We start from the raw sequence: 15,879 nt of genomic DNA, 5'->3' as shown, positions 1-15,879 counted from the left end.
ACTCAATTTGTGCCATTCCCACTGCCCCAGGGTGGCCTAACATCCCATGGATTTGATTAAAAGAGGGATTGGAAATTAGATTCTAGACAGTTTGGCTTCAAAGTCTCCTTTCCTAAGAGTACATTAATAAAACTGCTCAAGATAAGGAGGCAGGATCAAACCTGAAGCCCCTTGAACACACAACCACACTGGAAGGAGGGAGTAGGGACTTTTTTAAAAGATTGTGTTCAAATGGATTTAATTACCACAAAATTTGTCATAATACAGTCTGCAAATGTGAGTTTTTGAGGACTTGTATCCAACAGAGAACATGAAAGATCAGACACAGACTGTGAATGTGATAATTGGCATAGTAGTGCAGTGATAGAAATGACAGAATGACTTAAATGCACAAGTCAGAATGCCATACATACACAGTGCGATTCAGCCCCTACTTCGTCTCACTGGCTTGTGGGATTGAAGTATTACACACGGGAAATGACTGGTGCACATTATTTGTACTCCAAACTATGTACAACTCTGGCTTCACCTATAAATTAACTAGATTCTTCTCTGTGAAATGTTTTAAAAACATTTTCACATAATCTATTTTTTTTTTTTCAAAACAGTCCTTTAAAGTAAGCCAGTAGTCATGGAAGAGTACTATTTGTCCTCCAACATGAATTACTCCCTCTTCCTCAGTAACATAACCCCCAAAATGTCAGGCTGCTCAAAATACAGACTATAGCATGCTAGTGTTTCATTAATTTTTGATATTCAAAGTTTATTTCAAAATGCATGTGTATTTCCTTAAGTTTGAAACTTACATAATTCTTCCCAGATGTATACATACGTTTTAAGCTGAATCATTTTCCAAGCATACTATTAGTCCTTTAAATAAATTTTTCTTGTCATCACAGGCTTTCATAACACCTAACATCCTTTGAAAATTTAATCAAGATGCTATGTATTTCCTCTCACAGCTCATTAAGATGTCAATGTAACAATGCTGCTTATCAGCCACTGTAGTAGATTCCTTTCATTTCATATTATTCCAAGGAAGGTTTCAATCTACAGTCTATTTTTATTGAGATTGGACTGAATTTTTAAGTCTAACTTTGCAATGATAATACTAATTTATAAAAATATAAAATATCCATTATCAACTTTATTCTCTTCACTAATATTACAACTCTGTAGGAGTAAAAATACATCTGAAGTTACTAAATTTGTCTGGCAGGAGACCCTCCTACACCTCCCTGACACCCTCCCCCCGCCCCCCAAATCATTATTTGCTGATAATAACCTCGATATATAAATTTTTTAATTTTTTTTGGATCCCAATTAAATCTTCTCAAGTATAGAAGTATTGTCGTGGATTATTGGACAGTTTGCCATGAAAATTAATCTAAGGTCTATTAGTCCACATTGTCGCAAATATGCATTTGGATTATATACCTCTACTTTCCCAACCAATCCCATACCTACACTGGCCTTAGAGAATTTTTATCTCATGTTTAAAATATTTTCTATTATCATATTCTTAGGTGCCATCCCTTCTAAATATTAGAGTTGTGATAAACCAAGGTCAAGCCTGGCCACAGAAAGGCCCTAAATACACATATATAGAAAAGTCCTAAATTCCTTTCACATATAATCTGTAGCACAAACAAAGAAACAGTGACCACATATATAACAAGTACAATGATTTGCAAGAAGCGGAATAAAAAACTAGGCCTGAGTGACTTGCTGAACAACAGAATAATTAATTTATATAACAGTATAAAGTGTTGCTCCCTCACTTTCTATCCTTGTGTCCTGCTTAATATTTATTCCACAACCTTTAGTATCACTGCAAGAACACATTTGTTTTTTATATGTCTCTCCATCAGTGGAAGGTAAACTCCAAGAGAGCAGTCAGGGAAGGCATTTTCGAACACATTCCACTTTCAATATATCACTCAACTGCAATCAACTTGTGATCTGAAATAGATTTTCACGGCATGGTGTTAGGCCTTAAAAGAACAGACAAAAATACACTAGAAAAGGAATGTCCCCTCTTCTTTCATCTCCCCACTTTTTGGTCTCTGCCTATAGGGAAGCTGGAATTTCCATTGAAATCCACCCATTCCACGCATCTGGCCCCTCCCCAGCCCTTCACCCTCAGTAAGGAAGAATGACTAATCTAACCAATCAAGAGTTTGATATTAATTTGGCCCTGTTTCACTGAAGGGTGAGATCACTGAGGTAAGACAGCCCAGGTTCTTGCTACATGTTTGGCAAGGAGTCTAACGATCTGCTTTGCAAAACCAGTCAAGTCTCCATGAGCAGCATGCGTCGATTCAGGGTGGGAGGTTTCAGACCTAAGCCATGTTCCCCAGTACAGCTTTTCCCTAAGAACCCGGAATTGAAGGTTTCGGGGTGCTTGCATAGATTAATAGTTTGTACCAATATCCCACATGGACAGTAATCTTTGAGTAGATACTACATCAGTCAAAGCGCCAGAGGAGTTCTGACTTTCTAACTCAAGTAAAATATAATAGAAAAAAACAGAAAATAATGTAATACTTCATTGGTGCTAAATTAACTTAGTTTAATAAATTTGTCTTTAATACAAGTGTAAAACAGGATTTCTGCAATTTCAACTATAGTTAAACCAAACTTCAAAACCAAGTCAACAATTAGTAACATGTTAATTTTGAAAAGTCAACTACAAGAGTATCAAATATAATAAAGAACTCAAATATTTAATGCCTTCTGTCACAATATTAAAAATAAACTTCTTAGCATTCCAAGGCTATCAAAGGTCCTAACCCCCCTCCCAAAAAAATAATTTAACAAGTAAAAGTATAGTCCCTGCTGGTCTTTCTATTTGTTAAAAATGTTTTAAAATAAACAAAAAAAACCTTCTAACTTGAATGTGATGTGAGTACTTCTTAGCCATCCAAAAATTACAAATAAATATTAAATCTTTGCAGGCAGCAGATTCATGGTTTGGATAGAAGAAATCGTGTCAGTCATAGAGTTTTAAAGTTATAACTGGACTTTTAAATTACAAAATAAAGCAAGAAAGTGAAACTAGACTTAAAGTCATTCTACCATATGAGATTTCAGTTTGTTTCTTCTTGCTTAGCTGGTTACTACCAAAGGCCCAAGGACAATGCTCATTAGAGCTAAGCATTTTCACATAAGGGTAATTAGTTTTAATTTAAAATAAAATTAACAATACATGTACATATGTATTAAAATTTAACATAAACATATGCAAACTAGAAAGACATTTCAAAAAGAAAACTAAAAGGCTCCTATTAGAAGTGATATAAATGGGGAAATTTTTAACTGAAATACTTTTTCTTGAACCATTAATATGATACTACCATCAGTGAATTCAAACCAAGATCAGAAAGAAGAGTATGTGAAATGTTGAGAATAATAATTTCTCCTACAGTTAAAACAAATGTTTTAAGGAGAGAGAAAAAATATAAACTCCTCAAATGAAACTTACAAAGCAAAACATGGGACAAGTAATTTATTCAAAATTACACCCTTGATTTTCTTTTGAGGAAAAAAAAACAGTATAAACAAGGGTATGAAATAGACTTCGAGACTCATGCTAATACTGTTCTCACTGAAAAATACTACTAGAAAAAAAACTAACAAAATTTCAGATATTTCCATTCAATGTACACAAAAAATACATGTTTACATCTGAAATATAAACTAGTAATTTATTTCCATTCATAATAGAAAGCGATTTAAAGTTTACTGTTTCCAGTGCTCAAAATTAAACAGGAATTGTTTTCCATATCTAGAAATTATAATGGTAATGTAAAAGAAAAGTTTTAATTTTGCTGAACTAAAGCTCAAATAGATTCTAATAAAAACTATGTATGAAAACACCTAAATTTAAAAAAAGGCTTTACTTTTTATAATTTTACAATGATAATAGATTTACTTTTTCTAACATTAAAAAAAAAACTAGCTTTTATCAATATAAAACTATAAAATAATCACAATAGAATATTTCTATATAACTTAGAAAAACGATTTCACATGATACACTCCTAACACTCAAGAATTACAATCCAGAGAGGGATAGTTTCCCTGAAACAGAAAAAAGTTCTTTCTTTTTGTCACCTCCATTCCTTATATATAATCTTTATTTCACATCATTTACATAGAAATATTTATCACAATCTGACAGGTAGATAAGAAAAAAAATTTTTGCCTTCTAAAACTCATCAAGTAAATTTATTCAGTCTTCTTAGTATGTTTCTTTTTAACTTTATCTGAAGTATCAGCTATAGGTTTTGAGGTCGATGAACCAGTACCATTGAAAGATGATTTTGTTTCATTTTTCTTTTCACATGATGAGAACTGTTGCTGCCAGCCAAACAGCATCCGACTCAGCGTATCCTCAATAGAAGAAAAAGGCATAGTAGCAGTCTCTGTAATCATCATGGTTATCTGGAAAAAAAAAAGTTCAATTTTGAATTTAAATACAAATGTTTTCTTTCCAAAACTGAGAGGGGAAAGTAAAAAAAGAAAAACTGCAAAATATGTTCTTTTTTTTATTCAAGTATAACTGACATATAACATTACACTCGTTTCAGTTGTACAATATATGATTCAATATTTGAATATACTGCAAAATGACCACAATACATAGTTAAGCAAAAAAAATGTTTTTCTCGTGATGAGAATTTTTAAGATCTACTCTCTTAGCAACTTCCAAATAAGCAATGCAATATTATTATAGTCACTATGCTCTACATTGCATCCCAATAACTTATTTTTGAACTGGAAGTTTACATCTTTTGAGCCCTTCACCCTTCTGGCCCTCCACCACCCGCTGCCTCTGGCAACCAGCAATCTCTTCGTCGTATCTATGAGCTTTTTAAAATTTTTTTGGATTCCATATAAACTGAGATAGTACTATACTTGGCTTTCTCTGTCTTATTTCACTTAGCATAATTCCCTCAAGGTCCATGCATGTTGTCTCAAATGGCAAGATTTCATTACTTTTTTGATTGAATAATATTTCACTGTATAATGCCACATTTTCTTCATGCATCCATCCACTGGTGGATATTTAGGTTCTTTCCACATCTTGGCTATTGTAAATAATGCTGCAATGAACATGGGGGTGCATATATCTTTTTGACTTAGCATTTTCATTTTCTTTGGATAAAAACCTAGAAGTTAAATTGCTAAATCCTATGGTAGTATTACTTTTAATTTTCTGAGGAGCCTCCATACTGTTTTCCAGAGTGGCTGCACCAATTTACATTTGCCCGCCAACAGTGCATGAAGGTGACCTTTTCTCCACATCCTCACCAACACTTGTTATTTCTTGTCTTTTTTATAATAGTTATTCTAACAGGTGTGAGGTGATATCTCATTGTGGTTTTGATTTGCATTATTTCCCTGATAATTAGTGATGTTGAGCATCTTTTCATGTGCCTGTTGGTTATTTGCATATCTTCTTTGGGGAAAAAGAATCTACTCAGGTCCTTTGTCCATTTGCAAATTGAGTTATTTAGTTTTTCTGCTGAGTTATTTTACATGAATTCTTTATATTTTTGGATATTAATCCCTTATCAAATATACGGTATGCAAGTATTCTTTCCCATTCAGTAGACTGCCTTTTCATTTTGTTACTGGCTTCCTTTGCTGTGCAGGAGCTTTTTAGTTTGATATAGTCCCACTTGTTTATTTTTGCTTTGACTGCCTTTGCTTTTAGTGTCAGATTCAAAAAATCATTGCCGAGACCAATGTCAAGGAGATTACTGCCTTTTTTCTCCTATAAGCGTTATGGTTTCAGGTTTTCTGTTCAAGTTTTTAATCTATTTTGAGTTGCTTTTTGTGTAGGATATGAGATACGGGTCCAATTTCATTGTTTTGCCAGTGGCTATACAGTTTTCCCAAAGTCATTTATTGAAGACTATCCTTTCTCCATTGTATATTCTTTGCCCTTTTGGCATAAATTAACTGACCATACGTGTATAGGTTGATTTCTGGGCTCTCAATTTTGTTCCATTGTTCTGTGTCTGTTTTAATGCCAATACCATACTGTTTTGATTATTATGGCTTTGTAATGTAGTTTGAAGTCAGGGAGTGTCATGACTCTAGCTATTTTTTTCTTTCTCAAGATTCCTTTGGCTATTTGGGGTCTTTTTGTGGTTCTATACAAATCTTAGGATTATTTGTTCTATTCCAGTAAAAATGCACTGAAATTTTGATAAGGATTGCACTGAATCTGTAGAGTGCTTTGGGTAGAATGGACATTGTACTGATATTAATTATTCTAATCCATGAACATAAAATATCTTTCCATGTATTTGTATCTTCAATTTTTTTCATTAATGTCTTATAGTTTTCAGTATACAAGTCTTTGACTTCCTTGGTTAAATTTATTTCTAGGTATTTTACTCTTTTTGATGTAATTGTAAATGGGATTATTTTCTTAATTTCTCCTTCTGATAAGTTATTCATGTATAGAAACACATCAGATTTTTGTATGCCATAACGTTATCGAATTCATTTATTAGTTCTAACGGTTTTTGGTGAAGACTTTAGGGTTTTTTATATAAAATACTATGTCATCTACAAATATAGGCAGTTTTACTTCTTCCTTTCCAATATGGATGCTTTTATTTCTTTTTCTTGGCTAACTGTTCTTGCTGAGGCTTCCAATACTATGTTAAATAAAAGTGGCGAGAGTGGGCATCCTTGTCTTGTTCCTAATCTTAGAGGAAAAAGCTTTCAGCTTTTCACTGCAGAGTATGATGTTAGCTGTGGGCTTGTCATATAGGGCCTTTATTATGTTGAAGTACATTCCCTTATACCAACTTTGTTGAGAATTTTTATCATAAATGAATGTTGAATTTTGTCAAATTATTTTTCTGCATCTATTGAGGTAACATATGCTTTTTACCTTTCATTTTGTTAATGTGGTGTATCACATTGACTGATTTGCTGTTGTTGACATCCCTTGGAATAATCGCACTTTATCATGGTCTATAATCCTTGTAACGTATTGTTGAGTTCAGTGTGCTAACATTTTATTGAGGACTTCTGCATCTATGTTCATCAGGGATATTGACCTGTAATTTTTTCTGAGGGGTTCTTATCAGGGTAATGCTGGCATTGTAAATGAGTTTGGAAGCATTCTCTCCTCTTTTATTTTTTGGAAGACTTTGAGGATTGGTATTAACTCTCCTTTGAATGTGTGGTAGAATTCCCCAGTGAAGGTGCCTGGTCCTAGACTTTTGTTTGTTGGGAGATTTTTGATTACTGATTCAAAAATCTTCTCACTAGTAATTGGTCTGTTCAGATTTTCTGTTTCTTCATGATTCAGTCTTGGTAACTTGTATGTTTCTAGAAATTTATTCATTTCTTCCAGGTTATCAAATTTGCTGGTGTTTAAATATTTGCAGTAGTCTCTTATGATTCTTTGTATTCTGTGGTATTAGCTGTAATATCTCCTCTTTCATTCCTAATTTGTGTTCGTGTTCTTGTTCCCTCTCTCTCTCTCATTTTTTTGGTGAGTCTAGCTAAAGGTTTATTAATTTTTATCTTTTCCAAGAACCATCTCTTAGTTTCACTGATCTTTTCTACTGTCTCTAGTCTATTTTATTTATTTCTACCTGACTTTTGTTATCTCCTTCCTTCTACTAACTGACTTCATTTGTTCTTTCTCTCACTCCTTGAAGTATAGTTAGGTTGTTTGAAATTTTTCTTGCTTCTTGAAGTAGACATTTATTGCCATGAACTCCCCTCTTAGCACTGCTTTTGCTGCACACCATAAGTTTTGGCATGTTGTAGTTCCATTTTCAATTGTCTCAAAATTTCTCTTCTGATTTCTTCTTTGACCCACTGCTTATTCAGTAGCATGCTGTTTAATCTCCATATATTTATGAATTTTCCAGTTTTCTTCTTGTAATTGATTTCTAGTTTCATACAATTATGGTTAGAAAAGATGGTTGATATGATTTCAATCTTCTTAAAGTTTTTTAAGACTTGTTTTGTGACCCTATATATGCTCTATTCTAGAGAATGTTCCATGTGTGCTTGAGAAGAATGTGTACTCGGTTGCTTTTGGACGGACTGCTCTGTATATCTCTGTCAAGTCCATACAAGTTAACGTCGCATATGAGGCTAGTGCTTCCTTTTGATTTTCTGTCTGGACAACCTATCCATTGATGCGAGTTGAGTATTAAAGTCCCCTACTATCATTGTACTGGAAAAATTCTTAAAATATACTATTAGATGAAAATGAGACAAAGAACGAGAGCAGTAATGTTCTATTACCACTATATAAATTAAAAATACTTGCACACACAACACTGTAAATGTACTAAATGCTACGGAATTGTATACTTTGAAATGGTTGATTTTGTTATATGAATTTGACCTCAACAAAAATAAACAAACAAAATAACTTTTAATGCATGCACATGGACTTCAGGCCAGCCATTACCGAATACCTTCTATCAGACTCAATCTGTCTCCAAAATCAATACAAAAGACAGAAATACACAAAACAACTGCTAAAAGGCACTGGAGAACAACAATGGCTGACCAATACGGGCGACCCTGACGGCAGTATGATCTCTAAGAGAAAGGAAGCTGAACAAGGTGAACTCTGCTTTCACCCTGGCTTTTTCTTTGAAGTACATGTGTACATTCCCAGCACAGGGGAATAAAAAGCAGAAGTCCCAAATGGGCTAAGGAGACAAAGGCTAGAGTCTGAGAAGGCCAAAGCATCTAAGACTTGAGGGCAATACAGCTCTAACACAAGGGAACCAAATGGAAGTAAGCCCAAAAATCCAAGCATAATCTGTCCTAGAGGAGTTTACCAACCCTAAACTGTGGAAACATAGAAAGTAATTTCAAAAAACCTAGCACAGAGCAAGAGCCAGGACACCAAAGAGCTGAGCAGACATTTCAGCAGCCAACTGCGTGGTGCTGGGAGGACAGGTTGAAGTTCAAGGCTAGGCAAGGTGGAACTGCCCAGGGATACAACTCAGGCTTAAAGTAAGACCCCAAAAGGGTCGCATTCTAGAATGGCAAATCTGAAATAGAACAGCACTAACAAAGCCTAAAATTGTCAACAGGGTTTAAATAACCTGCTTGTGCATTACACCTGGCAACCAGAAGAATGTGGAAAGTAGTCCCTATCCTCAAGGACCTTACAGGCTAGTCAGAAACAAGCAAGTAAATTAGTAAATACAGAACAGTAAAGAATAAGTGCAGTAACAGAGGTATGCCCTGAAATATTTAAGTACAGAATATAGATTTAGAAATCATTACAACTAAAAGGTAAAGGCACAATATGAATGTGCTTACCTGGAAAGAATATAGAGTGAGAAGAATCTAAATATAATTTAACCTCCAAATCTATGCCATTATTCGGTAAGATTTAAGAAGAATTTCTTTATATTATTCTTTAGAATAAATAGTTACAATGAGATGTACTAGCACAATTATCTTGGTCATAGCTTGACTTCATGGACTGCCAATAAAAGATAAAAGAATTCAGATATAAACAATGGTCCACTGTCAGGAAAACAGCATTTAAAAAAAAAAGAAACTGAAAAGAGAAGGGTGTCAGTATCTAAAGTATTTCCTAAGAATGTGAACTATAGTATTTTTCAAAGTCGAGTGTTTTAATAGAATCTCTTTTCCCAGTAGAGCCATCACTCAGCTGAGAAGTATTACCAGCATCAGGAATTATTGCTGAGATAGACTTAGGAGGTTCAAGGACAGACTTCTGTGAATTCAGCCCCTTATCAGGCCTTGATTCAGCAAGGTGATAGCAATACAATAGTGACAAATGGAATGAACCCTTATTCTTTTACAAATAAAACATAAAATTCTCCTTATTTAGCAAACTATTGAAAGAAAAAGCACTATTACTTAAATTAAACAGCATTTGACTTAATGGCCTCTTAGTTAAAAAGGGAAGGAAACAAAAGAAAGAAATCTTAAAGATAATCTTATATTTACAACATATCCTAAAAAATAATTCAAGTAAAGAAATTATTTAAAGCTCTGTCACATTCTTTACATAATATCTCGTTATAACATTTTAAAAATGCCCAGAAAAATGTGACATATAATGTTAAGTTCTTTAAGAACACAAATACTACTTATGTACTTTTATATCCTTTATGGCGTCTAGCACTGAGAGTATAATTAATAAAAATAACTTCTACTTCACATGAATAATTCAAAGCCTATTACAATATATCTATGTAAGCAAAATTTGCATAATTAATCTCTCTTCCACCCAGAACATATTCTTGTCTCCAGCTTCCCAAAACCAAACAATCCTTCTCAGTGTAACTCGACTGTCTACTCCAGAAGCCCTCCAGTGAAAGTCACCTTGCTCTACAAATAAACTTCTGATGGCACATGGCATATTCAACCAGGTTTTCTGGTCACTCTTCGCTTTCCTCACTGGTGATGTCATTCATTCAGACATCAATAATTATTAACCTAAATGACTGTCAAATAAATTAAAATCTTAAGATTTCCATTTTTATAAATGTTCTTTTCAATAAGCTGGGTAAATGAATTGTTCATCTGGTAGCATAGCCTTAGATAAATAACTAAGGAGAAATTAAATACAGAGAGACCTCTGAAAAAGCATTTTGGTCATTTGTCAGTCAGTCGACAAACACATATTAAAAATCTACTATGTTCACCAGATATAATGCTAGGGATGCAGTGATGAATAAAACACAACTAGTTCCTACCCTCACAAAGTTTAAAAGTATAGTGTACATGTCTCATATTCCTTTTTAGACAACAAATCTTGAGAAGAGAGTTTGGATCATTGTTCAAAGTTTATACACGCATCTGTATCCTCGAATGAGCCTCATTCTTGTATTCAACAATATACTACCTGAATACACCTGAACACACCTCTCAACAGTATTCAGCACAACTGAGCAGTCCATCCTTCTTAACACCATTCTTGGTTTTCCTCTTACTTATTAATTAGCCACTTTTTTTTTTTTCAGTTCCTCATTCTGGATCTTCCTTCTCTTAAACACTAAAGAACCTCATGGCTCTGCTCTCACTCTTGTCTCGCTCTGTTTTCCTCCCTCTAATATAACTGCCTCCTAAGTTAATTTATAAATTTAATACAATCTCAATAAAAATACCAACAAGTTTTTTATGGAGTAAGACCAACTGCTATTAAACTTCATGCCAGTATGCAAAACTAGCTGGGGGAAAATTGAAAAAAAAAAAAAAAACCCAAATATGCAAAAACAGCCAGAAAACATTGCATAAAAAATTCAGCAGTGCATGATTCTTCCCAACCTCATAAACAGATTATATAGCCAGACTTTTAATTTTTCGCAATCTGATAAGTGAGAAATGGTATCTGATTGTTATTTTAATTAATATTTCTCAAATTATAAGTGAATTTCACATTTTTTCATGTTTGAGGGATATCTTCATATCTTTTCTGAATGAATTATCTGTTGATAACTTCCTTTTTATTTTTAAAGGAACAAATAAATCTCTTAATTTTTAAGAGGTTATATATTAGGAATACAATGTGATATATATTTTCAAGTATTTTATCACAGTTTGACAGCTGTATTTTGACTTACTCACAGTATTTTTGCCAAGCAACTTTTTAAAAAATGTTATGAAGTCAAACTTATCAATCTTTTCTTTAGAGAAAAAGAACGAAGTAAGCCCAAAGTAAGTATACAAGGAAGGAAATAATACAGACCTGATATTAGTGAAATAGAAAATAGAAAACAACAAAACCAAAGGTCAGGTCTTTCAAACAAATTAATAAAATTGATCAGTGAACCGACATTGCCCAAAATACAATATATAAATAGCCAGTAAGCACATGAAAAGATGTTCAAATCTCAAGCCATCAGAGAAATGCAAAATAAAACTAAAATGAGATACCAGTACACACCTATAAAATAGCTAAAGTTATAAAGGCTAACAATATCAAAATATTAGCAAGGATGTAGGACAACTTGAACTCTCAAATGTTGCTGGTAGAAATGCTGGTGGGTACAATAATTTTGAAAAACAGTATGTCAATTTTGTAAGAAGTTAAACATGTTTTTTATATGACCCAGCAATTCCTCTCCTAGTTATTTATGCAAGAGAAATGAAAATATATGTCCACACAAAGTATACATGTTCATAGCACCCTTACTCATAACTTGATTCAAACAATCAAAAACAATCCAAATCCACTGTGGTATGTAATGCTATTTAGCAATAAAAGGAATTTGCAACATCATGGGTAAATCTCAAAAACATTATGCTGTACAAAGGAAGTCAGACATAAAAGATACATACTATATGATTGCATTTACATGAAATCTGAGAAAAGAAAAATCTATAGTGACAGAAAGTGGATAAGCGGTACCCTGGGGCCATGAACTGGTTGAAATTTACTGGGGCAGCACACAAGAAACATTTCAAATAGAAACATTCCCTATCTTGATTGTGGTCATGGTTTCACAGGTATATTAGTCTGTCAAAACTCATGAAAATATACTTTTAAAATGAATATATTTTATAATATGTAAATTATACTTCAATAAAGTTGATTTTTTAAAAAAATTTAAAGGAGTTTATTCCTAAGTATTTTTTAATGAATATTAAATGTTATTTTGCTAAAACGTCTTTTAAAGAGATCCTGATGAAACTGGGCTCTGTACCACACTTTGGGGAACTACCGTAGGTTACACCTAGAAATAAAATTAGGACACGAGATGTGTGAATTTTCAACTTTATCAGGTATTACCAACCTGCTCTCCCAAGTTGTTCCTGTCTATACTCTCTGTCTAAATTCCTTCAAAATAGTTCATACGCTTTGACTCCACTTCCTCTTATTCACCTCTTTCTATTACAATCATTTTTCTATTCTCTACCCATATGACTGAACAGAACAACAAAACCACAAAATTAACTACACACAGATAAACTTCTGACAAGATTAATCAAGAAAGAATAGAGGAACTTTCTCCTTGGCTGTGACAGAATAGCTGGTTCTAGACTATCCTTCCAGGCATAAAAACCATAAAATTGACAAAATACATGAGGCAACTATTTTCAGGCACTGGACAATAGACAATGTAGGAATGATCCATTTGAAAAGGGAAACTGATGAAATGGTCCCCACATTCACCCTCATTTCTGCCTCAGAGCAGAGCTGGAACTGAAACAGGCGGCAGAAACAGGTGGCAGAAACTGACCAGAATCTGCAGGGCAGGGAATCCGAGTGGAAGAAGCCAGGCAGGCTTGAGAGCCAAGAAAGGAGACTCCTGGTATCTTTATGGGATGGTGCCACAAGTCCTTGGCTTAGGGCTAGGCTGTACATGTCAAGAGTGAGACTACCCCCGGTTTACCACATAGTGGCTTCTAGTGGGTTGAGATGACAAGAGATACCAGAGGTTAAGCAATGCCGGGGGCATTTACGTTCTCCTTCTAACTCTCATTACTTTTATGCTTGTATTATTAGCATCTTTGTATATGCCAACACACTGGATTATTATCCAAAACAAACACACAATGCAAACTTTCTGACTATATAAATAATACAAGAAAGAGCAAAGTAAAAAAAAATAATTATTGGCAAACTTTTCTCTGTATATTTTGTAAATTCATTTTTCATATCTAAGAAATAAAAAAACCATAGTGGCTACTCAGAAGCAAATGACAAGCCATTTAAAAATCAGTATAAATCTAAAGGGAATTTAGGCAAATGAATGAGTCAAAAATGAATACTCTATTTAGAAATTGGTGGATATTGAGGAAAATGTTGAGAAACATTATTCTAATTAGGGGGATAATATTCTAATTACGAAAATGTTGAGGAATATTATGAGAAAAGTTCAATATTATGTTATTATATTTTAAATTACCTTTTTCATTACCACTTTGTAATGTAGTGTTTAAGTTTAGATGCTATAATAAAGAATTACATGTCTAGCAATAATTGTAAGAAAAATTATCATTTTTATTCCACAAATTAGGCCTTCAATGAAAACTGACCTTTGCAATTCAAAAATTTGATACCAGAGCTACTTATTCTTATGAAACCCACAATACATGTTCATTTTCTTTAAAGATTAAAGTTAGAAAATCAAAAATTATGTAATTCTCAACACTCTTATGATGAAAACACCCTACCAACTAAGAGTAGAAGGAAACTGACTTCCTCAATCTGATGATGGGCATCTACAAAAGCCCTACAGCTAATACCATAATTAATAGTGAAAGACTGAGCGCTTTCTCCCCAAGATCAGGAAGAAGACGAGGATGTTCATTCTCTCTATTTCTATTCATCCCTGTACTGGAGCTTCTACCCAGGGCAAGAAAATGATAAAAAAGACATGCGAATTAGAAAGGAAGAAGTAAAACTACCCTATTTGCAGGTGATATGATCTTGAATATAGAAAGTCCTAAGGCATACACACACACACACACACACACACACACACACACACACACACACACACACACACACACCCCTTACTGAGCTAATGGAGGAGTTCAGCAAGGTTACAGAATATAACATCAATATACAAAAATCAATTTTATTTCTACACATCTGCTTGCAACCTGAAATAAAAATACAATTCTATTTACTATAGCATCAAAAAGAATAAAATACTTAAGAATAAATTTAACAAAAGAAGTATAAGACATGTACACTAAAAACGCTATTGAAAAAAATTTACTTCTGGGTATTTATCCAAAAAAATCCAAAACACTAATTCAAAAAGATATATGCACACCTATGTTCATTGCAGCAGTATTTACAATAGCCAAGATATGAAAGCAACCTAAATGCCTTTCAATAGATGAATAGATAAAGAAGATGTGGTACATATATACAATGGAATATTACTCAGCCATAAAAAAAAAAAAGAATGAAATCTTACCATTTGTGACAACGTGGATAGACCTGGGAGATATCATGCTAAATGAAAGAAGTTAGATAAAGAAAGACAAACACCATATGATCTCACTTATATGTCAAATCTAAAGAACAAAATAAATGAATTAATGAAACAGAAACAAACTCATAGATGCAGGGAACAAGCTGATAGTTGCCAGATGGGAGGGGAGGTTGGTGGAAGGGTGAAAAGGGTGAAGGGATTAAGAAGTACAAATTGGTAGTTCTGAAATAGTCATGGGAATGTAAAGTAAAGCATAGGGAATATAATCAATAATATAGTAATAACTATGTATAGTGCCATGTGGGTACTAGTTAGGAGGATCACTTCATAAATTATACAAATGTCTAACCACTCCGTACACACCTGGAACTACTATAAAATAAAACTGAATGTCAACTGTAATTTTAAAATAAAAAAAGAGAGAAAAAAGGTGAAGGGGAATAAGAGGTTCAAACTTCTAGTTATAAAACAAGCCATGGGGATGTGGTGTACAGCCTAAGGAATATAATCAATAATACTGTGATTGCATCCAGTGTCAGATGGTTGCTGGACTTATCATGGTAATCACTTCTTAAGGCACATAAATGGTAAATGACTATGGTGTACACCTGAAATTAATACAATATTATGTTAGCTATATTTTAATAAAAAAATCTTTAAAAAAAAAATTAAAGAAGGCCTAAAAAAAAGGGAAGACATCTACGTTAATGGATTGGAAGATTTAATATTGTTAGGATGACAATGCTCTCCAAATTGATTCTATAAAGAAAGATTCAACGCAATTCCTATGAAAATATGAGCTGGCCTTCTTTGCAGAATTGTCAAGTTAATTCTAAAATTCATATGGAAATTTAAGTGACCCAGAATGGTCAAAACGACCCTAAGAAAAAGTCAGAGGACGTGCATTTCTCAATTTCAAAACTAACTACAAAGCCAAAAT

At 33.4% G+C, this 15,879-nt stretch overlaps 1 protein-coding gene across 2 annotated transcripts in view; it reads right to left on the bottom strand.

Moving 5' to 3' along the window:
- Positions 1-2,551: 2,551 nt before the first annotated feature.
- TMEM38B (transmembrane protein 38B) overlaps positions 2,552-15,879 on the bottom strand; it is a 47,941-nt gene continuing 34,613 nt past the window's right edge. For both annotated transcript variants that reach the window (XM_039870632.1, XM_039870633.1), the window contains one exon: positions 2,552-4,446. In XM_039870632.1, coding sequence (XP_039726566.1) covers positions 4,231-4,446 — 216 coding nt within the window. In that variant the 3' untranslated portion in view covers positions 2,552-4,230. The remainder of the gene's footprint in view (positions 4,447-15,879) is intronic.

Source organism: Pteropus medius, unplaced genomic scaffold (assembly GCF_902729225.1).
Source record: "Pteropus medius unplaced genomic scaffold, Ma_sr-lr_union100, whole genome shotgun sequence".
In the NCBI taxonomy this organism is placed as follows: Eukaryota; Metazoa; Chordata; class Mammalia; order Chiroptera; family Pteropodidae; genus Pteropus; species Pteropus medius.
This window is presented reverse-complemented; position numbering and strand designations above follow the sequence as displayed.